Consider the following 24,750-nt stretch of genomic DNA (forward strand, 5'->3'; position numbering starts at 1 on the left):
GCGCTTTTATCTTGGGTTTGCAGGATCTCTAAATCTTAGCTGGAGAGAATGGTGTTTAACTGAAAAGTCGAAAAGGTTGAGATGCAGAATCTTTGCTTTGCTTCCTCCTTCTGTTTCTCTCTAGAGTGGTAAGGGTCATCTAAGTACCAGGACACATACCAATCTCTTTGAAATAAACATTCCTGATTCCAAACTAGCACACATATAAACAGCTGGTTTTACTTTAATCAGCAGAAAATATGCTTTGTCAACTGTGAATGGTGCTGTAGTAAGAACTGATCTGACTACGGTACCTTTATAATGGGGGGTGTGCATGGAGGAAGAGCAAGCGCTTCTTCAGATATCAAGAAAAAAAGATAATTGCATATGAAGTGCAGGATTTTAATGTAATTGTCTGGGGGAAAATGTGCACGTGTGAGTTGGGAGGCTTTAAAAACAAAACAAAATAAAAAAAGCTGTTCCCAAGTATCAAAACTATTGTACTGTGACCTGATGTCTACCAAACTGTTGCAGTATTATTCTCCACAGATGATAAATTTCTGAGCCGGTAAGTCACTCTTCATTTCTTTCAAATCTAGACCTTGACAGATCTCCTTTTTATACTACGAAATACTCTAGGACTCCACACTGTAGATCACATCAGTCTGAAGCCAGTGGGTTTTTCTAGATGTGTAGTTAATCAGGAACTGGTTATTTCCCAGTCCTCTTCTTGCAAATACATTACTTAGGCACTCAGAGTTCCTTTTGGACAGCTGAGAATTGAGTAATAGCAAGGGGTTTCTCACATCAGAATAATGATGAGGGGGAAATGGATGAGAGTTTCAGAGAAAGCGTGAAAATGTTATCTTGAACACAGTGGTCCAAATCCTGAAATGCACTGAGCGTATCCTTAGCTCACTCTGACGTTAGGAGCATTAGGAGTTTCAACAAAATGCTGAGCAGCTCTTGGATTTGGGGCTTAATAAACAATTGTTACTTAGATGTTTGTTCTTTTTAGAAATGACACCTGTTTCCACATTATTTATTCTGCTGATTGGTTTCTCTGGATTGCTTTTGGTCTGGACAAATAAGTCACAAAACTGGGAAGAGGCAAGCTTGCAAAACTTAAACAGTAAGACTTCCCATAGACCAAAGCTAATATTGGCTAACACTGTAAATTGCGCTGCTTTTGTGTGACGAATCCACTCCCTGTGTCAGACAGAGAAAACCAGTTTGTATCGGGTACCGCCTTATGCACTGATGGCAAGAACAAATTGAGGGAGGATCAAAAAGTAACGAAGGAAACCCTCTGGGCCCTGGGGTCCTTCTACAATGAAAGAATAAATCCCACCGCACGGAAACAGGTACCCCAGGGTTTCATTTATACATGGAGGGCACTTGTTTGAGGGTAGTTTCTGGTTTGTGCTGGGTTTCTTGTCCTGTGAAGCCAAGACTTGCACTATCCTGTGGGTCAGGCGATCCCCCACATCAAGCACCACAATAAAGAGGGGTGTCTCCAGAACGCTGCACTTCTGAAAGCCTTCGACTTTGGGCTAGAGGAGCATTTCCTGGATTACTTTGGAATATGTGCTGTATTCTGCTTTACGTAGAAGCAGCTACTGTAATGCAGCTTGTCACTGTTCTTTGTCTTTTTTCTGTCTAGTGCTCTCTCTCTCTATATATATGAGATACACATTCTCTCAACCCTGCATTAAAATGTTAAGGTTTGAGGTAAACCTCATAAGGTCATCTTATCCATTCCCTGACACTATAGCGGCATAAATGTTGATGCATTTATTTAGTGATTTGCCTGCCACTTCTGACAGATGGTTGTTGAGTCTTATGCATCTTGTGTGATGGAGCATCCCCAACTTCTCTTGACATCTTGCTCAGTTGTTTTGCTGTTCTTTTCTGCAGTTTATTCTGGGCATTGTTTGCTTAGTTGAATTGGAGTTACTGTTTGTTTCTTCATCGGTGCTTTATCATGTTATTGTTTCTGTACGCTTCGCATAACTTTTTTTTTTTTTCTTGTAGTTGAAGACTGATTGCACTGTATCGTCTCCGCTGTGTTAGAATGAGAAGTTTGGGGAGGGGAGGTGGTGCCTTCGAGGCCATTGATCCCATCTTTATAACTTTGCCCTTTTAGCTAGGAACAGATTATTTGCGCAGTGGTTCGAGATTGCACAGGCAGAATCAGAAGGACCAAACTTTACATAAACCATTTATACTAAACGTTGGGAATGCTGGCAACATAAATCAACTACAATATCTATTACAAATTTATCACCTTATCAGTATTATCTTTGATAGAAGTGGTCAAAACGCGTGGGGAAGTGAACCGTACCTCAGGAAGTTTAACCCTCTCGTAAATTAATTATTCAGGACACACAGAGCCTGGCCCCTTCAATGTATAGTAATTCTTTCTAGGCAGCATCCAGGACTTTAACTTCAGTGGCAATAATAAATAGGAAAAGTCTCAGGTGAAGCCAGTATTTCAAAGTAATTAATCATCTTCCCCTCATGGTCCCTCCGCCTCTCTCTTGGTTTTCTTTAACGAGGGAATTTCGGTAATAAATCTTTAATGATATATGTTAAGAATCCTTCATTAATTCTTGTCTACTTATTTCTCTTTTTTTGATGCTTTTATGTTGTATGTTGGGAAGTTAAAATGCATATACAAGAAAAAACAGCTATAGAAAGCTGGTAATTTGGCACAGTCTCTGAAAGGTTGTTTCTTGGATGTTGAATGTTGTGCAGTACACTTGCTAATAGGAATTGTTGATTAATACTGGTTGGGCTGTCAAACGAATACTTAGATACAGTTACAGAATTACAGCACGATTGTACAGGGAAAGGTAAAGAAAAAAGTGATTTGTCCTTTTCTAAATTGGAGGTGAACGAGTACTAATTCCCAGTTTCACAGTGTGCAAAGGCTGTGGCATGTTGTATGGTCTCTGATGCTACAGAGGCCCGTGTAGGGAACGCAGCTAGGTGTGCTGCTGCCAATACAGCAGTCGGGTGCTCCGGCGCAGCAGAGGGGATGTATCTTTAAATAATTCTCGTTAGACGCGAGCAGCCATCACGCCTATTCAATGTGACAGGGACAGATGTGACAGATCGGTTCTGACACACTTCCATACCACAAGTCTGTGGCTGGAGGTGACTGGTGTCCTTCCTCCGGTCCCGTCCCCGCTGCAGGACAGCACAACGACGCACGGATGAACCTCGCCATCGCCCTCACTGCTGCCAGGTACGGCGCTGCCATGGCCAATTACGCTGAAGTGCTGTGCTTGCTCAAGACGACAGACCCAGCCAGCGGGAAGGAGCGCGTGTGCGGCGTGCGCTGCAGGGACGTCTTAACAGGTGTGTGCCCTCCCAGCGGCGCAGAGAGGCGCGGGGACCCAAAGCCAGCCTCCTGCCCGCCTTGGCCAGCCGGCCGACCGGCGAGCGGTGCCGTACTGCGCACCCTTCGGTCTGTAGCACCCTGCCCGGTGGGTGGAAGCGATGGCTTTCTGCAGCAGGCTTTACCGTGCCGCGGTGGAACAGAGAGCACAGCACTTTAGGGGATCATACTCTCTTCATTAAAGAAACCCAGAAATAATGAAACGCGGGAGGAGCAGGGAACACTGCTGTTTGTAAATATCAATGAACCGACAAAGGAGCCATCTTCCCAGAGTGCAGTGGCATACCATTAATGTCAATCATCTTTAACTTCTGTCAGATTTTTCACTCAAATCCTAGTGTTTTTGGCAGGGTAGACTAAGCTTTACATCCAAACCCTTCTGTCAAGCAAAGATGATATTGTAAAATGCTATGTGCTGTACAGTAATAATCCCATTTACCGAGTCTATGGGTTGAGACTGAAATTTCTCTTGTTTGAGAGGCAGATTTCAGCTGAACTTCTACCCAGTCTATGTTCTTCTGCCTTTACGGATAAGATGGAATTTCACTGTAAAACACTCTTTCAAATCTGGTGTTACGTGAAAACTTTGTTAATTTTTAAAAACCATTCCAGCTGTTATGTTCAGAGAAGCACAATATACTTTGCAGTAGGTTAAGTTCATAGATAGATTAATAATAGAGCATGTCAGTGAGCAGGAAAACAAATGGTGTATGTGATTGATACTGTTTTCTTTCACAGGGCAGGAGTTTGATGTCAAAGCCAAATGTGTTATCAATGCTACGGGACCTTTCACAGACTCTGTGCGCAAAATGGATGATCAGGAAGTACCAAACATCTGTCAGCCAAGTGCAGGCGTGCATATTGTGATGCCTGGTTATTACAGGTAACGATATTCAAAGCCTAAACCGCTTGTAACAATCTCTGCTGGTGTCTGTAATAAATAAGCTTGCGGAGACGCATTTGTAGGTTTTATGGTAGTTTTGAATGCACAATTTGATTTTTATTTTTTGTTTTTGTTTTTTAAAGAGGATTCTGGCACTGTGCCTGTGAGAATAACAATTTCATATATTCAGAAAAGACTGAAGTCTTGTAGTTCTTAGTTAAAACTCACCAAGGCAGAACTCCTGCTGAAGCAGAAGGGTGTTTAGGCAGAGCATCTACAACAGACTTGTGAAAGGCACCTTTTTTTTTAGTAATGAGTTTGAGTTGAGTGTACTGACTGCTTGTTCACCTCCCTTAAGAAAACAGGAAGCATATAAAACCTTCCAGAGAGGAAAACTCTTGTCCTATTAAATATCAAACTCTCTATGCAATAATGCTCTGCCACTGTACTCTGCAACATTATGACTGCACTCATAGTAAATACGAATGCAGCATGTAGGCAATATAATAAGCAGTTCAAAATAACACGATTAAATTCTGACACTGCTGTGGACACAAGCCCACCCACCCGTGGTTGTTTTGGTGGAAAGGACTTGCCTCCCTCTGCTGACCTTGTTACAGAAGAGGTTCCCGTGGCACTCTGCGAGCGTGCTCTCTGCAGACTCCTGCTTCTTTCCTTATTTGCTGCTGCAAAACCAAATCCCCTTCTACCAAGTAAGCCTTGTCAGTTGAAGCTCAAATATTACCTTTGGTTTCTGAAGTCATTAGCATCCTAATGGAAAATCACATTTATAGACTTATCCCAATTCTGTTGATACAGTGCACTTATAATAATGCCTTCCATATCATCATTGCACTCCTCTGTGAATATAAATTTAGACTTCCAGTGCACAACATGTTGTTTTTGCAGAGTTATCCTGATAGGACGTGACTGTAGACTGTAAAATTGAGGTGGTTTTGGCCTAGTGTAAAATCACTCTTGCATTCTGTTCTTTCCACATGAAAAATAGGAAAATGACCTGATAGCTGCTTTAAAGCACTAGCAATGTGGAGAAATGGGTTGTAATCCTAGTTTCCTCATATACTTTGAGAAGCACGTGTGATTGACTTTATGGCCCTACAGCAAGAACACATAAAGTTTTAAAACTTTGAATCACTTTGAAAATTCAAAGTAGATGGCTTGATATGCATGAGGGCTCTAATTTATTTATTGTGTAATAACCTAATAATTTTAATTGGAAATGTAGAGAATTCTTGTTCTCCTTGTTCCCCTGTGTATGTCAGCATGTGGGCATTACTTTTCTTGTAAAATAGTACCTACCCACATACTGCCTCCACAGTACAGCTGATTAGCTAAAACTGCACTGAATTTCCTTGAAGTGGGATAGCTTAAACCAAGGAACTGTCTGCTAGATGGAAAATACTCATGGTATTTAATCTTAGTTGTATCAAGTCTTCTCCTGGTGCCAAGGAATAATCCTTAACAAACGAAGATTGTCATTTCACTGCATCCACTTGCCTTGTGGTAAATGTTTTATAGAATTTTGGCCCAGACTCACAGAAATGAAAATTTTATAACAGGTAGAGGTTTTTAGGTATAAACATAGTTAAGATTTTGTGAAACTAATGTTAACCTAATGCATTCATTTCCCATGGGTTTCTTACTCATTTACGTTCTTCATTAATAGTCCCAGTATTCCTCCTCTCATTAATTCTATTTTTACTATACATATATCTATTCTAGTCTCTTTCACTCCCTATTGTTTAAGTATATTATCTGCTAAAATAAGAGACGATTTTCGCTACCTTTGTTCAAATAGGCTTCCTGCCTGAAATGTGTCTATGAATGCAATACTTTTTTTCCCTCCCTTCTGACAAATTTCAGATGTTTTCCCTCTTTCTTGAATTTTCCTATCTGCTTTGCATTCCAGATTCCAGGTAAACTTGTCTGCTAAACCTTAGTTCTACTCTGTGGAAAGTCACCTATTTGCTCTTTAACTGCATTTGTGGTGCTTTGGTCAAATGCCTCTGGAGTCCCAGAAGAGCCAATATTTGGGTGTTAGGACGCTTGTTTTTGATGGGAAACACCTTACTTTAAATTTGTGTTGGTGGCTCTTCAGTTATTTATGTAAGATGGAACAAACCTAGCAATAGGAGACTGAGAACAAGCTTCCCAGGATAGCTGGTAGTCATTAATTCAGTAAATTAATTGGCATATGGAAAACTGTTTCATCCTTTCTCATCATTTGCTGTGTAATCTAACTGAAAACACTTCAGTCCATAGGTGTTGTGGTGAAACTTAGTTTGAAGTCTTTACTTGTTTCTCTTCCTTATTTTTAACAGCTTTTACGAAATCACATTAAGAAAAAAAACCACCATACTTTTGAGATGTCTAAAGTTTTCTGAATATTCTGATACCGTATATTAAATCTCTAGTTTCCTGTCTCTAAATCAATAGCTTTTTCATTTTAGAAAGTAATCATTTGTCTGACGTGATTTACCTTTCACAAATCTGTGTTGACTTCCCCTATTAAATTGTACTTCTCCAACTGTATGCTTAAGCTGTCTATAAATATCATCTAAAAAATGTTCTAATATACATGCTATATATGAAATTTTCAGCTTCTCTTCCAGTCTTTCCAGATATTGAAAACTTACCTTCAGTAATCAGTTTAGACTTCCTAAAAATGAAATATTCAGTGATTCAGCTTGCGGATCTCTTAAATAGTAATTCATATCCAAGCAGGTCTTTGTCTACCTTCAGGTTATTGCATTAGTAGTTATTTGAGTCCACTGAATTATTCCCCTCTGATGGTCCTTATCACCACCTAAATATTTACCTCTTATCCTCCTTCAATATACTTCCTGTATGCTCCTTCCATTATCGGGGAATAGGTGCAAAACCTGAAGACTGCTACACTGACTGCAGATGTTTTTACAGGGACTTCCAGCACCTGAAATGAAAGTCAGCATCTTTCCTTTAAATAAAAATGAACAAAAAAAGGAGCAGCTTAAATATTTTCCTATATAAAAGCTGTTTACTTTGAAGTGTTTATAGAAACCTTTTGTTTTCTGAAATACAAGCAGAGCTATTTAATAAAGTGGTGAGGATAACTGGTTTTGTACCTGTGTATTTTTTTTTTTTACATTATACCAGAAAACATTAGTAGATAAATTAAAATTTCCTGTACGAAGAACTACTCTTTTTCTTCATTTTACTGAATCATTCTGTTTGTAGCACTAGCATAAATAAATGAAAAATCTCTGAATACTAGCACCCAATTAGTGTCTGTTAGTCACTATGGAGGTGGTATTTTTTGCCTTTTCTTCCTCAAAACATGGTTTCCCTATTCAGGAATGCTCTAGTGAGAGCTGGGAGCATTTGGAATACACTTCTTTGTCCGGATCCTTGGAGACTCAGTGGGCGTTCATTCCTGTTCAAGTGGCAGGGGGTCAGCAAACTCAGGCTGCAGTATCATTGGAATTTTTCTGTTTAAATGTACTCGTAACACTTAGGATTTCAGTGTTGCTGTTCTCTTGTTTTCTCTACTTTTTCTTTCTGTTACTAACCCTCACCCCCAACCCCCTGCCCTGCCTTTATTGCGAGTGCAGGTTGTAGAAGTCATTGGGATTTTGTATATCTTTACTTTTGTCCTCTGTTCAGGGAGCAGATGATTATAACTTGGGTTAATAATATTTCATCTTAAATTTTTCTTGTTATATACTTAGATGCATCAAAACAGAACTAGGGTTCTGTTCTTCTTCCATTCTAATGTGCATTCTGTTTCAGCCTTCCCTTTTCTTTGTGGCATAATATAAATGATTGTCCATTTTTTGATTAAAAGCAGTTGCTCATTCCATAATGACTTTCAAGTAATTGCTGTTTTAAAATTTCCAAATGTTTGTATTTGAAATTCCAATGAGCAAGATGTTCAAGAGTGAATGGAGATGTGAGATGCCAAAGGCCTGATTGTTTGATTTAGGGTTGTGGTCTGCTAACTTGCTTAAGAAATCAAATTCTAGTAATATCTGAGCATCACATTCAAGGGCCTTATTTCTCAAAACTTCTGGGACTACCATTTAAAGTCAAGTCATGGCCACATGTGAAATCGCTGATCTTTTATTTATTTATTTATTTATTTATTTATTTATTTATTTATTTATTTATCATTTGACCTCAGAGCAAAGGTAATGTTCTAATACTTTTATCTGGGGTACAAGGTGTGCAAGAACAGAATCCCTGCTGATGCCTGACCTGTTTTGAACCATGTCCCTTCTTTATTTCAGCCCTGATAATATGGGTCTGCTTGACCCAGCCACCAGCGATGGTAGAGTGATTTTCTTCCTGCCATGGGAGAAGATGACTATTGCAGGGACCACAGACAGCCCGACTGATGTTACTTCCCATCCGATACCAACAGAAGAAGATATAAACTTCATTTTGAATGAAGTGCGCAACTACCTTAGTGTTGATGTTGAAGGTAAACCTTTGTCAGCCCTGTTTTTTCCCTAGGAAGGTGCTGAGGAGTCTGTGGCATTTCAGTTTGAGTAAATGCTGTCTGTCTAAAGTTCTTCTGTGACTCTGATAACTATGGTCCTTGTGCGTCCGGGTGTTTCGAAAACTGGTAGGACATAAGTGTCATCTTGATCTATGTTTCAGCACTATAAAATGCTGCTTTTCCAGATATACCTGCACTACTTGGACTATTTAAATGGAAATCGGTTGATATCTGCATGTTCAGATTTCACATACCTTTCCTCTTACTGGCGCTAGCTGTCCAGCTGCACAGCCAAGTCATTCTGGTCTCTTTGGGTGGCAGACGCAAGGTTTTGCAGAACTGGGACAGTTCAGTCATGCATCAACCCAAGTACATCAAATAATTCACCTGCTTTTCTTCAAGGAAGAGTTGTTCTGACTTTTCCCGTGTCCTTGTTTTTATTTCCACTTTTCTAGGCACTTTATTCTTAGAATTTACTTTTCTTGATATGGCAAATATCTAATAGTGTCAGTTTTCAGTGGAAGAGGAAAGTATAATGGGCAAAAAGGGGAATTTATAAAAATTACTTGGTGGCAGTTGTTCCCTTCAGTAGCTGAGCTGAGAACACGTTTGTTGTAAGATGCTGGCCTGCTTTGACTCAGTGCTAGTTTAAAGGAGAGAGGGGCTTCTTTCCTTCATGGAGAGGTTTTTTAAAATTATTCTGCGAAAGCATTTGTACTTCTGTATTTCTGTTGTAGTAGCAGCATTAAAATACATCTGAAATGCACTCTGTCAGGAATTGCAACATCCTTAGGTTTAGGAAAACTTGCTGTCCAGAGATTGGAAATGCTAGATTACTTGTTTCCTGAGGAGGATAATTGATGGCTCTGTATTGTATAAAGTTCAGAAAAAGTCTTCAGGAAACGCACCGTTAAGTTTCTTGAGCAGAAGTCAATATAAATAAGTGTGGTAGGCCAGACAGGTAGCTGGTAGAGTTAAGACTGAATAAGAGAGAGATTTTGCAAGGTATTTTACGGAAGTACATTATGAAGTGTTTAATTCTTTTGAATGAAACCTACCTAGGTGCACGCTGTTTTTCACATATGCAATTAGCAGTGTTTATAGATTGCTTGTTATTGAATTAACAACTGTGCTGGCCATATCAACTCACTGCAGACCTGCCTTTTTGCTGCCAGAGACAGTGCCAGGGTTATCAACTTACACAGGCTTGGATGTGTTCCAACTGTTTAATTATAGTGTCACGCATGCTGCTTTTTCTAGTTTCATTAGTTTATAAACGTAATATGGTATCTTATTTCTGTGATTAACACTTCATTTTGGCAGGTTAAACATGCTGGCAGAGCACCATTGATTTCTGAAATCTATTTTGTGTTCTTTGGGGGATATTTTTACACCCTGTTACTGATTTTCAATTATCATTTATTTAAAAGTTGTATATAAAAAAAAATGTTCCAAAGGCTTCAGCATAAAGCAAATTGGTCAATTTTTCTATTGCAAATTTAATAAGCAACAAAACTAATTTCATTAAGTTCTCTTGTTTTATATATTAAAAAAAGTGACTTTCGGAGGCTGGGGTATTTTCCGACAACTGTTAAGGGCTTTCGTGACTACTTTATGCCTTCAGGTTTTCTTCCTCCAAGTTTACTGAGAAGTCAGGGTTGGCTTTAGGGATGTGCTTGTAACTGGACAGGAAGCAGAAGAGTAGCACAGGAGGAAAAATAAGTAAATGGCTTTTTAGTCAGGCTTCTTGTGGAGTGGGACAATGTTTCTGAAGCAGTGGCAAGGAGGAGGAGAAGGCAGGGCTGGAAGAGGCGGTTGTGTAAGAGATGTGGACTTCTGCTGGGTGGTTTTTGACAAGTCAGCTGGGCCCTTTTGGGTTGCTGTGCAGTAGCAAATGCTGGCCTGGGGTACAAGCTTTGGGGATGTGCAAGGTCCTGCACCTGGGTTGGGGCAACCCCCAGTATTGATACAGGCTGGGGGATGAAGGGATTGAGAGCAGCCCTGCCGAGAAGGACTTGGGGGTACTGGTGGATGAAAAGCTGGACATGAGCCAGCAATGTGCGCTCGCAGCCCAGGCAGCCAATTGTACCCTGCGCTGCATCCAAAGCAGCGTGGCCAGCAGGTCGAGGGAGGTGATTCTGCCCCTCTACTCTGCTCTGGTGAGACCCCACCTGGAATTACTGCGTCCAGCTCTGGAGCCCTCAGCATAAGAAAGACACGGACCTGTTGGAGCGGGTCCAGAAGAGGGCCACAGAAATGATCAGGGGGCTGGAACACCTCTCCTATGAAGACAGGCTGAGAGAGTTGGGGTTGTTCAGCCTGGAGAAGAGAAGGCTTTGGGGAGACCTTCTTGCAGCCTATCAGTACTTCAAGGGGGCTCATAAAAAAAGATGGGGACAGACTTTTTAGCAGGGCCTGTTGCGACAGGCCAAGGGGGAATGGCTTTAAACTAAAGGGGGGTAGATACAGACTAGATCTAAGGAAGAAATTGTTTACGCTGAGTGTGGTGAAGCACTGGCACAGGTTGCCCAGAGAGGTGGTGGATGCCCCATCCCTGGAAACATTCCAGGTCAGGTTGGACGGGGCTCTGAGCAACCTGATCTAGTTGAGGATGTCCCTGCCCAGGGCAGGGGGGTTGGACTAGATGACCTTTAAAGGTCCCTTCCAACCCAAACTATTCTGTGATTCTATGTGCTACAGCCAACCACAGCCTTGCCAATAAATTTTCTCCTTGTGCATAGTTGTAACTGCACTTCTGATAAAGGCTGTGGATAAAGATCACTTGTCAAGAGGAAAACTTGGAAAAATAACCTACAAGCTAGAGAAACATCTTTGAAGTCCTACAAGCAAATGTTACATTACATTTTAGAAACCAAAATAAAGTTTGTTCCACATGAGTGTAAGGACTGTCCTGTCAGCACAAGTAAACAAGGAGAAGACTTGGTGCTGGGGGGCGAGTTTGGTTTTGGTAGGGTTTGGGGTTTTTTTGAGCTGATCGGTGAGTTTGACAGTTGAATCTCTCTTGGTTGATCAGTTCCCTGGATATTTCTATTCTGTTGGAGTTTTAACCAGTGTGAAAAATGGACCTCTCTGTCTCTGTTTTGGTTTTTGGGGTTTTTTTTTTGGGGGGGGGGCTAGACAATATTATTGATACCGGTCAGGGCAGTGCTGTTTTTAATTCTGTAGCCCAGCTTATTCCATTACTTTGGAGAATCTTCTCCAGCTTTTTGAGTTGCTCAACTAACAAGCATGGTGTTGTGCAGTCCTTGTTTCACAGCAAGTATCTACTCGGCGGCAATGCCACAAAGACCATGGGAGGGATATGAGATAAATACCCATCAGTTCCTGGCTGACTTTGGCTGATCTTTGGTTCTGGACAGTGAGAAGAGGAGACGTGTTGGCAGCGTGGAGCGGCATTCGTCCTCTGGTCACAGACCCCAACTCCAAAGACACGCAGTCGATATCCCGGAATCACGTAGTTACTATTAGCGATAGCGGCCTTGTCACGATAGCAGGTACTGGAAGTTCTCTTAAAGTATAGCTTTGTTGGGCTTCCCCAGTGTATTTTATTCAAAATTTTTCTTGTTACAGGATAATCCTTCATGTTCCTGTAACTAGGTGAAGATCTGTCAGTGGTAGCATGACTGGCTCATTGGAGCAAGTCTAGTAAGAATAATGTGATATATAAAATATATATAGTACATACCAACTTGGTATTCTGCTTGCTTTCCCCAAATAAAGAAGTAAATGTGTGGTTACAGGTGGGAAGTGGACAACCTACCGTGCCATGGCACAGGACACCGTTGATGCAGCTGTTCAGGCACACGATCTGAAGGCAGGTTCCAGTAAGACCATTGGACTGCAGCTACAAGGTGCTGAGGACTGGAGTCCCACTCTCTACATTAGGTTGGTCCAAGACTATGGACTTGAAAGTGAGGTGAGTCATGGTTTCTGTTGATGCTCTGATGTTTCTGTGTTGGAGGGTTTTGTTTTCCCACTAAATCTAATGCCAGCGTAACTTCTGCAAAGATCTGTTGAGCCTGATAAGAGCTTATTATCTGGCTGGGGCAAAGATAGTTTTAACAAAAATAAATTCTAGTAATTGTTCTTCCTTTCTTCCCTTTTCCCTTCCTCCTAATCTTGACTGTTTCCTGCTTTAAAATGTTATGACGTGCTAGGGTCTGTCTTCCTTTGAGACCAACAAAATCTATACTTCAGATGTGATCACAGTGTAGCAGAAGAGTTGGAGCATCATTAGTCACGGTTACATTGATACATACGTAGTGGTGTCAGTGCTGGTCTAACCCATTCACAACCCAAGTAGTTTCCTCCCACACAATCAAAACCTAATACCCTCTTCAGTCTATTTGTTATTGGTGATAAGAGAATTGACAAGAAGAACGTGTGTGTATTTGATGTGCTTTCAAAAGCATATTGAATTTGTTTTCAACTCCACAGGTGGCTCAGCATCTAGCTTCGACATACGGTGACAAGGCTTTTGAGGTGGCCAAAATAGCCCAAGTGACAGGAAAGAGATGGCCTATTGTTGGAAAACGTCTTGTATCTGAATTTCCTTATATTGAAGCTGAGGTATGTGGGAAAACTACATAATGTTCTTTGATTCTCTTCTTGGGATAAGCAGGTTTTCAAGCAGGTCTGTCTCGCTCTGTAAAACATCTCCATAGGCCTTTTCCTTTGGTGAGGTACAGACTTCTTTCTGTTCTTGTTTTTCTCCTTCTCCAGAGCATGCTTTATTTTTATGTTTATATACACATATATGAATATATTTATATATAATTAAATATTTATAATTATAAAATGTCTATTTTTTATTTCATATACACATTTGATCCCAGATGCATTTTATAAAATGTTCCAAGGAAAAGGGAGCTTTTCAAACCCTTTTCTTGGTTGGGTGGGAACTAGTTACAGAAAGTTCATTTTGTGTAGCCAGCCCAGCAGTGCGGTTTGTGATCCTAAACATAATTTCCGACAATGCCTGTCTGCTTTCTCATCTGCATTTTTTCCCCTTGTCTTATTGTTCTAGGTTGTCTATGGTGTTAAAGAGTATGCCCGCACGGCAGTGGATATGATTTCCCGACGTACTCGCTTGGCCTTTCTGAATGTGCAGGCTGCAGAGGAAGCCCTGCCAAGAATCGTAGATATAATGGGGAAAGAACTTAACTGGAGTGAGCAGAAAAAAAAGGTACAAAGGGCTTTTTTCATCTGAAACTGTTTTGTTTTTCTTAAGTAGTTTCCATGTTAACGATCTAAATTAGTTGAATAGAAAACTTCAAGTGATGCTTTCTTCCTGAGAGAATGATTCACTTGGTGTATTTCATTATAAAGACTTTTATCACAATAGCTGTCAAATGTGTTGGTATGGGCTGGGGGGTGGAGGGGAAAGCGAAGATCTGTATCCTGTTGCTCCCCAACTTTAAAAATGAAAGCAGACTTGGCATTACTATCCTATGCCTGTTCAAATATTTTGTTTACTGACACTTTTCAACAGATCTGCCTCAGAAAAGGAGGATCTTGTAATCTGTGTCACTCCTTTTTGTCTGCTGTGTCTTTTGAAAAGTGATGATACTGAGTTTGCACCATTCTCTGGCCTAAATTAATGTTTAAGGTCATTGTTAGCTTCCTTTGTCCCCGGTGGGTCTGTGCTCAGACATACAGTGTGGGACTCATCTCACTTTACTTGCAGGGTTGATAATAGGCTGTATCTATCTAAGCCAGTCTCTGTATACCTGGTCTGTAGTAAACAAACTTCGGTCAGATGACTTACCCTAATAAAGGCATCTGCTGTGCGTGCATTGAATTGCACCCTACAGCCCTGTTTAGATCTCCACAAACTGTCAGGAGTACCTTGGATAACTAGCTTAGATGTAGACATCCCACTTACTGACATGAATCCTGCCCCTTCTGAACTATCACATCGTGTAAGTTACCAATTATCACTTCTTTCTGTTGTCATAAAAAGATAAATGCCCAGAATACTGGAGGTTGCGCTTGTAATGCTGTCCAGGGTATGGAGGAGGAAGGGCAGCGCAAGGAGTGCTGTACCCAAATGGGACACGTGGTTTGGGACTTCTTTCACTCTGAAGCAAACAGAACCTAGCTCTTGAACTCCAGAGGAGGTGGGAAGTTTCCCTTGGACTGTTCGTGAAACCTTTTAGCCAGTTAGAAGTTTGATTAACATTCTGGAAGGAACTCATTTGAATCCTGCTAGCCAGAGGACCTGCTGTGATCCTAAAGCCTCCCCACAGGAATGCATAAAGAAGGGGATACCATCATGTCACAGTTGTGAGCTGTGTTGCTTGTGTGCATGTATGTAGAGCAACCTCATAATCAGAGGTGGTTGACTGAAGTTAGAGGTGTCTCACCCTTACCCAATGAGATTTGCTCATATAGTAATTTACCATGTTAAACAAAGCTACATCAATTCTTCCATAACAATAGATTAGAAAATGGGAAGCCTGCAAAGCAAAGAATTTGAAACCATCATGATGTTAGGGTTGTGTGGAGAGCCTTAACTCCAGCAGCCCGTAGTTGGGGAGTTAGGCACCCATTCTCACCGTAACCTGCAGGAAGGAAAATTAACAAGTACTGCATGCACCTGTAAGACTTACAAAGCCATCTGTGGCTTGTGTGAGCTCACTAATGCCAGCAAGGCAGTCTCTACGTTCCCTGAATGTCCACTGGGGTTTCTTTTGGAAAAGCCGCCTTTTCTTTCAAATGAGGCTAAACCCCACCCTGAGTTATTGAGCACCTCTTCTGTAACCAGTCTCGGGCCATTTTGAAGTGCTACATTTTTACAGCAATCTTGCATGTCCTATATGTCAACTTGACGGATGGGACAATTCAATGCCTATCCAGAAGAGCATTCTTTAATTTAGATCTTATAGTAAAACCATTAAATAAGTCTTTGGTTTGGTGCTTTAAAGCTAATCTGTGTGCTTATATTGAAGTATGTAAGAGTAGTCTGGTATAGTTTAGTTGGTCTCCTAATACACCTTCACGAACAAGTCTTTGCTAGATGAAGTGGCTTCTATGTACGTGCCTAGGAATCTTCTACTGCCACTGCGGCCATTACTTAGCATGCTTACTCTTGTTTGTTAACTGCAGTGTGGATTATTTAATATTGGTGCCCATGTGGCAGATGCTTGTATCACTCTTAGAACCGTGTTTGGTGTACCCATTGCTGTAGAAAGAACTCTGTTCTACAGTACTTCATGTATGTCAGGTGTTTATCACTTATTAAAAAACTGGCTATGGAAGACCTTGCACTGAACTTTCAGGTAATAAATTAATTTTTACTACCATCAAGAAAACTAGTTTAAAACATAAATAACCTGCCTGGTGTTGAGCCTCCTGATTTTTTTTTTTTTGCTGATTTTAGACAGTTAGGTGAAACATTGCACCAAGATGTCAGCTGTGAGTTAGATGGCATTTTGTAGGCCTGACCTGTAAGTGCCATTCTTCACAAAATAGGTAGACATACCATGTGTGATTGAAGGCATGGTATGGTCCTAAAAGCGTTTACACAGTAATTAGAAGTCTTTACTAGACTTGATATCTCTTTGCAAGACTAAAAAGTGCCTAAGCTTAACTTATTTTTTTAAATACTTTTCAGCTACCATCTGCTTAATTTTTGGACCTTTAGATAAATTCTAGTTAAGTGGAAGAAGCTAATAAATACTACGTTAAAAATAATTGTGTAAGAACTTGCTATTCCTCAGATACACAGTTTTTCTTTTTTTGTTGTAGGAAGAACTTGAAGCTGCTAAAAAATTTCTCTATTATGAAATGGGCTACAAAGTAAAATCAGAGCAATTAACAGACAGCTCTGAAATCAGCCTAGCGCCTTCAGATATTGAAAGGTAAGTGAAGTAATGTTCCCTATGCTGCTAGGAACTAATACCTGTCATTCTTCTGAGTGCAGTTTTTCCCACTGATAATCCTTATCTTGCAGGTACAAGAAGCGATTCCACATGTTTGACAAGGACAAGAAAGGGTTTATTACTATACTGGATGTGCAGCGTGTCTTGGAGGTAATGTTTCCTTGTGTTCTGTTAGTTTCCTTTTTAAGCCTCTTATCTAAATTTCAGAGTGTGGCAGAAATAGTGCTGAACAATCCAGTTGACATACTTCTGTGCTTTTTTTTTTTTTTTTGTCTAGAGCATCAGTGTGCAAATTGCTGAAAATACGCTTCATGATATTCTAAACGAAGTGGATCTGAACAAAAATGGACAGGTTGAGCTCAATGAGTTTTTGCAGGTAGGTGTTTCTTTGTTACAAGAGAATCTGTAACTTTAACGAACAAAGCCATAGGTATTTAATTTTTTTTCCCCTCTTTGCTGAAGGGCTGGGTTGGAGACTAGGTGCGTGTTACTTGGGTAAACGCTGTAGTGTTGATGCTATTTGCCAGATTTCTAGATGAGTGACACTTAGAGCCATCTTCAAGCAACTTTGAAATTCAAGGATTTTTTTTTCATGTGCAGAAACAATGAGATCCAAAGAACAGGTTCAATTTACAAAGTATAGGACAGTACAGACCTGAATTCGGCTTTTTTAATACAGAAATGCTGTTTAAATATATTCAAAGTGATACAGTTGTCCATTGGAAGGTATACGGCACAGCTACGCACACTGGCGTTTATCTGGGTTTGTTAAGTGATTAGTAGTTTCTAAACTATTTTGAATATTTTAAAGAATGAGCTTGTGGTTAAAGCACATCCTGTCCATATAATCCCATTTTAACTCCTGGATTGGCTAACATTATCTCAGTTTGTATGAAAGACGGTACATTGACAACCCATGCACCTGCTTTTTGCAGGGCTTTAAAATAAAATTAAGGGTGCTACTGAAACATTTGTTTGCCCAGCTCCTCTTGCATATGCAGTTTGCCAGCCAGCTTTGTTTTTGCAGAGTCTTTCTTGGTGTGGTATTTCAAGTGACTGCCATGTCTTTCCTGCATGGTGGCAATGATGAATGCCGAACATGAGATAAATTAATGCTGGGGATTTTGGTCAATGTCAGCCCTTTCTTCACTGTGTCAAGTTAAACAAACAAGATCAAGGCAAAGGAAATGGTAATTGTCTCTCTCGAGATGAGCTGTAGATAAGAGCAGCATTGTTGAATCTAAATGCAGAAAATTTTCACAGGTTGTGTCCAGCATTAGAAAAAAGGACTATTTATTTGCCTAAAATGCAGCAATTTAGCTGGGTAACTGAAACACACTTGAGGGAAAGGGGGGGGGGGGGGAACCCAGACAAACCATGGAGGGGAAAGAAGAAACAATGGCTTTGGGAGTTTATGCTTATGTATTCAAACATAAGAGAAAATCACAGCTGTTTTTCTGGCTATTGAAAAGGGTCTCCCTCTTACATCCCTTTGCATGTGAAAACTTTTAATTGGTAGGGGGGAACCACTGTTTACTGTAAGGGCTGTGTTAAATGATAAATTGTTTAGGTTTGGATACATGGTGGTTAAGAAGTTGAAACGACTAGTAATTATGTCTTCTGTGGATTTTTTGGTGGCTTTCTGGGGTTTTTGCTTTACTGCGCTGAATAGTCTCATTAGGGGTTGCCTGCCCTAAGTCATAGTATCTGTAAAATATAAAAGGCAAGTCACTGTTTTGGTATAGTTTCACAGTTACTTTTGTAAAACTCTGTAACTCTATGGCTACTGGCTTCTCCTATACATTTCACAATGCAATCTAAATGTTTAACACTAGTGATTGGCACTGCGGTAATGATCACTTGTGCCTATGCACCTCCTTCCTGTAGAGGCAGAGAACAGCACACAAGGAGCTGCTGTGTAGCCAAGTGCTAAGTAGGAAGTGTGGTAATAAAATTAACAGGAGGTTGCCATGGAAGGAACAAAATACATTAAATGTTTGTTTAATTTTTTTTAATGGATCTGTTAAGTCAGTTCCCAATACTTTTGTGTTTGCTTTCTGAAAACTTTCAAGTAATTGCATTTTACCGCAGAATGCTTGTGGAAAGCCATGTGCAAATATTTGTGGACGTTTATATTAGAATATAGGAACACGTTGTACCGGGGTGGCTGTGTAGCTCTCCAGGTGGGGAGCAGAGCAATGCCAAGTGCTTTCATTTGGCCAACTGCAGATTGCCAGTGTAACTCAAACAATGGTCTTGTGAGAACTGGTCCCGGCAGACACCGATGCTTACAGGTGTTTCACAAAGAGAAAGTGGACCGCATTGATCAGTGTTTAATACAAACAGGTCGTTCCACTGTGGCAGGGAGGCAGAGCTCTGACAGTGTTCAGGTGCACATGGAGCTGTCTTATGGCAGTGACTGTTTTTCTGAAGACTTGTATACAGAAGCCTAGTGCTGCTGTCATTTATGCTGAAGAAAGGAGGGGGACCTTGGGAACTAGTTTTGGTATGTAAAAGCAAAAAAAACCCCATGTTAAATCAGGAGGAAGCTTTTTTTCCCAACAGCAGATTTCCTTTGGGGTCCTGACAGACCCACATACCAGAAATTCTTGTTTTCATGGCGGTGCCAGAGGATCAGCCATCTTTTTTGCGGTTGCTTCCCCTAAGAGCGTGCAGTATAGTCAGACCAGACAGATGCAAGACTGGTAGAAGAGTGTGTCGTCAAGCAGGGTGAATGGGTGTGAGGGCAATGCCTCTCCTCGTAGAGCCTCCCTGTCTGTGCGTAGGGATTGCTCTGGAAGAGGGGAGGCAGGCGAGGAAGAACGCCAAGCCCAAGCGATGGTGGACTTCCCTTGTTGGCTGTAGCTACTGCTCTTACTGCTGCTGGTCCTCTCCTTCCCGACTCCACCATCTGCCTCGCCTCTGGGCTGCACAGGGTGACCAAAATGCCTTCAAAACGCAGGGAGGTTTTTCTAGCCTCAGCTGGGTCTATAAAGCACGGGGTTCCCTTCTGTCCCTTTCCCCTCCCGGGTACTTGTTCCTGCTTTGACGGGGTTGATGCCACATTTGCATAGGACCAGCTGCAGATATAATTAATAGATTTTCCTATAGAGGGGAAGAAATCTGAAGGATTCTTAGCACTCAATGGGAGTAAGAAATTGCATTTTGTAAGTGCTGATTGCTTTCCATAGTAGTCTTTGACAAGCTGACTGCATGTAATTTCAAGTCTAATGCTTGCTTTATCCATGGGATAAAAAAGAATTAACTAAAATCTTAGCACTAGTGTGTGTTCGTTAAGATAGAGCTGAGTCCAGTTTCAAGGACTTAAAGGCAAATTAGTTTTAAAAGTCTATAAAGGAATTTGGATTTGAAAGAATTGTGGAAGTCAAGTACACTATCTCTACAAAGAAGGTCATATGAATGAAAAAGGGTATGGTCTAGGGTCAGTGGTAGATCAGGAACGGTGTTCTTCTGTTAGTTACATCTTTCAGATATTTAAAAAAAAAAAGCCTGTGAAAGAGATGGGTTATCCTACATTCTTAAATGTCACTGAAAAACCCCTGGTGGTGGTGGTTGCCTGCACTGTTACTTCCAAGTGGATCGTATTTGGTACTTCTACTCTTCCTGCCACCCATGCCTGGCCAAAACTTTCATTGATATTTCTGGGAAATGTAAATGAGCTTTGAGGTGAGTCTTTGAAACCATACAGCGGTTTTGCTTTATATATGGAAAAATCAGTTCTGTATATTCATTAACGCTTGCTGATGGCTCTCGGACAAAATAATTAACTCTGCCATTGTTTAGACTGGAACTGTGTCAGTGTCCACCGTTGGTGGCCCATGGGCAGGACAGCCAGCCGTGTCTGTACGCCTCTTGTGCAGAGGAGTTAATAGCACCAAGCTGCATGACTCTGCTGGTGCCCTGTGCCCCGCAAGCCGTATCGGTGGAGGGCTTGTGTGGTGTCTGCTCAGGGACTGGTATGGGTTGCAGTTACCCTGCTCTCCCTCTGGCTGCTTACTGAGGCCTTTCCATGAGGGGCTGTACTGTACCTTTTGTTCTTTGTCTTGCAAATGAGTTAACAGGATGCTCTCCCCGTTGTGTCTTAAGCTCATGAGTGCTATTCAGAAGGGCTATGTCTCTGGAAGCCGGCTGGCTGTGCTCATGAAGACTGCCGAGGAGAATCTGCATCAGAGGGTGGTGATTCCGGTGGACCGGAGCGGTGGTGGACTGTGAGTTCAAACACAACGTCTGCTCGCAGCTACAGCTAACGGAGACACGTAGCTGCGTCTCTCTGCTGAAAAACATTCCAGTGCTCCTGATTGTCCTTGCTTGTTCAAGATGACCAGTATCTGTCTATTGGTGTAGCTCTTACAGAAATACATTGGTGCATTTGTTTTCATTATTAATGGTTTTCTGTACAGCTCTTAATACTCCAGTATGTGGCCTTCTGGATTGGGTGTTCTTTAGACGTAGGAGTTTATTAACAAGGGTTCAGGAATACAGTCCAGAAAGATTTGGGTGCACACACAAGCACACGTGCACATACTGCCTTGTTCATTAACTTTTATATCACCTTTACCTTTAAAGAAAACGATGCTCAGAAAGTGCATCCTGCCTTTAAATGCATTGCACTGAGTTTTGCAAATACATATTTAGTACTTAAAAGCTGCTGATTTGTCCTCTTCAACAAAGAGCAAGAGAGGGAAAGCCGATGTTCTGAATTGGAGATAGTATCACAAAAGGAACAAAACTGACACTTGCTGAGGTAGTGATTACGGTGAAGAACTGTCGTGAGCCTTCTGTAGGTGGTTGGCTTTGCTCTTTCGAGTGCTCTGTGATTTCAGTGGTACCAATACTTGGCCAAACAAAAATAGCAGCAGTATGAAGCTGGAAAACGACAAGACATCTTGATTAATCACCCAAGCTAATAATTTAGTTAAAAGCTAGGGGACAGCTTTCCTTTCTCCCATATTAATAAAAATAAGCTTCCTTTTAATAAATAGCTTTGTCTAGCAGGTGGTGGTGTATGCTGTAAAGTGCTTCATACTGTTTCCAGTTTTGGACAAACACTGATGATACATAGAATATGGCAGGTTTTGATAGCATAACAGTCTTAACTGTTTATTTAAAAATGCTCAAACACAAAGTGAAACAATTAAATTTGTTTTGCATTCCACTAACTTTTTCTATAAAAGTGAAAGGGCTCTTTTTCAGCAGATTAATTAAAAAAAAAAATGAGGACCACTCACTTGAGCTGTTTTCAACAATGTTGTATCTGGCTATTTGCCTTTCTGTTGTTAAATTGACTAGGTTCAAGAGCAGATGGAAGATTTCTGCCTAATGTAGAACAAGGAAGGGAGAAACATAAGAATGGTGTATTGATGAATTTGTCATTTTGTTATATTCTTTGAGTATAAACACCAATTTACAACTCAGAACAAACTTCAGTTCCATGGTGTCAGAATTTCTACTTGTGTGAAATCTGCTACATTTTAACTGATGTCACCACTTTCACTAATGGAAAATAACAGTACAGGAATGAACAGCAAAGATTACTGATGTTTTAAAAGGGAAAATGATTACATACACAAAATGGAGATGCTGAGGAGTGTTAGTATGTAGCATAGTAAGTACAGATGATGTGTTTGCCTGGAGAGGCAGAGTCCTTTAAAAAAAAATTTAAAAATTCAGGTGTTTAAAAATAGTAGATACAAAAAAAAAAAAAGGGCAAGCCTTATTTAAAATTCAGTAAATGGTTACATTTCTGTCAGTCCAAACAATTGGCAAAATCTGGAGGGAAGGAGACAGTCTCGGGTAAAATGCCTTTCAGATGGTTTTTGCATGTTAAATTTGTTTTTGATGCGGCCTTGTACCAAAATGCGGATGTTGTTAAGGGGTTATGGCTTTTTTGCTTTGAGTCCTGTGCTAGTGAGGCACAGTCTATGTGAATGAGGAGTTGGCACATCTGACAACGCAAGAATATTTTTATGAACAAAGGGATTTGTTTCTGTGGTCCTGTAAACTTTTCTTTTTGAAATATGTTCCAGTATATTCGGGTCAGGTATGTAATGTTTGACACAGCTTCGTATTTCCAAAACCCCTTTCAAATAAGAACATGATAACAGATTTAACATATACTGCAGAGCTGGAGGGAAATGAATGTACAATACACAGGTTATTTTGGTTCCGTGAGCAAGGTAAGGAGGGAAGGGGTTTAGGATTCTACTATTAACGATAATTTAAGCGGGGGGGGGGGGGGGGGGGGGAGGAAGGTAGAAGTAATGAGACCTTTTCCAGGCCACATAAAGAAAAATATTTACAATATTTAACATCTTTTGTATTGTTTAAAGAAAAATTCTCCTCCACTCCTCTATAAATGGCACTGTTAAGAAATAATAATAAAAGTTTACCTGCAAAGCCAGGATTTTCTGCTTTGTACCCAAAGTATACTCTGTGTCCTCTTGTTTTAGTAATACTGCATACAGAGTGTGACTTTGGGATTTTCTTGGCTATATTTGTGTCCTCCAGTATGAATTTGCTTTGCATCTTAGGCACTTTACTGTCATGCTTCTCTGCTCTTTTGTATGGCACAGCAAGATCTTGTATGACTACCTTGTGTAACAAGAGAAGATTGCATGTGTTACTTAAACCGGCTAGATCTATACATGGGAAAAATCTAAAGTATTTATCACCTCACATTTGTTTTCAGGAATGTTGGCTTTGGGGTTTTTTTGGGGGTTTTTTTTGGTTTTTTTTTCACGTGAATGTACTGTAGAAAGAATTGTAAAATGTCACTGTCTTGCATTATTCTGATCCTAGGTGGAAAAACAGTAATGCAATGTTTTGTTTTGGGTTTGTTTTTTTTTTTTTTTTGAGGTGGGAGTTGGATTTCTGGATGGGGGAGTTATTTTGTGTTTTGCATAAACTGCACGCCTGGGGGGGAGGGCATGTGTGTACATGCAGTGTGTTTATAAATGTGTGTATAAATACGTATGTATGTATATACATACACACTGCATGTTTTACATGTGGCACTTAGGTATTTTGTTAGGTTACTGTTCTAGACTGAACTGTTAAATACTGTGTTTGAGGCTGGGTTGTCATTTTTATAACTGTCTTGGTGTTTTACTGCCATTATTTATTACTTTTGATATACAGAATGAGCCGCATGCATTTATAGAGCAATAAGAGGATGTATTTAATGTGCCTTGTTTTTAACTGAGTAAGAACTGAAAGCATGAATCAATAAAACTGATTAAAAATGGTCCCTTCACTGGCAGTTTGTTATGGCAGTTACAAAAATAACTTTGACTAGCCTTGAAAAAGTTTATTTTTAAAGGGAAAATGTTCGGATAGATGCTTCTTGGTAAACATAACATAATTTTGTCCATGCTTTCCCATTTTAGCTCAGAATTTAGCACTTCATAGTTTAAAAGTGAAAATTAGGAGTTAATACACCACTTAGCATTCTCGGGACGTAGGAGCTGTGTGCGTTCGCCGATGACATGCAGGGTAAGGTATTCTGCACTGCCATCTCATGCTAAAATTACAGCCAGCCAATTGGCCTGGATTTTTGGGGGGGGAGGAAATGCCAGTCGCAAGTGTTCCTTTGCACACTGATGAATTTTATCGTAACTAAAATCAATAGAAATGAATGGAAGAGGTTTCATAATCCATTTTGATCATTTTACATGTCAAGTTAGTCCAGGGTTGCCATGTGTTGATAAATGTTCTGACAGAAAAAATGCTATATATTTTCATTGTCAGTAAATCAGTAAAGCTGTTATCAGTTTTAACGCAATTTTTATAATCTCCATATTATTTTATAGGTTTTAATTTACATTTGTAATAGGGATATTCCACAACTGTGGTGTAGCTGTGCTGAATACAGGGGTTGTGTACATTCAGCCAGAACAGCTCCCCTCTGCATGTCCCCCACAGGAATAAACAGGACCGATACCTCCAGAGTATAATTACAAGGATTATGAATTTTATCTAATCTGTGGTGTGTGAGTAATATGTCAGAAAACACTTGCTACAATCATCTTTGTCCCAAATATTCTGCAGCACTAAAATCACCTTG

At 40.4% G+C, this 24,750-nt stretch overlaps 1 protein-coding gene across 5 annotated transcripts in view; it reads left to right on the forward strand.

The window, feature by feature from the left end:
- The window catches only part of GPD2 (glycerol-3-phosphate dehydrogenase 2), a 65,871-nt gene extending 41,937 nt beyond the window's left edge, over window positions 1–23,934 (forward strand). For all 5 annotated transcript variants that reach the window (XM_076343225.1, XM_076343229.1, XM_076343227.1 and 2 more), the window contains exons 7-17: window positions 3,178–3,342; window positions 4,121–4,265; window positions 8,552–8,745; window positions 12,144–12,278; window positions 12,525–12,700; window positions 13,222–13,353; window positions 13,811–13,969; window positions 16,534–16,646; window positions 16,739–16,817; window positions 16,945–17,043; window positions 20,775–23,934. In XM_076343225.1, coding sequence (XP_076199340.1) covers window positions 3,178–3,342; window positions 4,121–4,265; window positions 8,552–8,745; window positions 12,144–12,278; window positions 12,525–12,700; window positions 13,222–13,353; window positions 13,811–13,969; window positions 16,534–16,646; window positions 16,739–16,817; window positions 16,945–17,043; window positions 20,775–20,900 — 1,523 coding nt within the window. In that variant the 3' untranslated portion in view covers window positions 20,901–23,934. The remainder of the gene's footprint in view (window positions 1–3,177; window positions 3,343–4,120; window positions 4,266–8,551; window positions 8,746–12,143; window positions 12,279–12,524; window positions 12,701–13,221; window positions 13,354–13,810; window positions 13,970–16,533; window positions 16,647–16,738; window positions 16,818–16,944; window positions 17,044–20,774) is intronic.
- Window positions 23,935–24,750: the final 816 nt, after the last annotated feature.

This window comes from Aptenodytes patagonicus, chromosome 6, assembly GCF_965638725.1.
Source record: "Aptenodytes patagonicus chromosome 6, bAptPat1.pri.cur, whole genome shotgun sequence".
Lineage (NCBI taxonomy): Eukaryota > Metazoa > Chordata > Aves > Sphenisciformes > Spheniscidae > Aptenodytes > Aptenodytes patagonicus.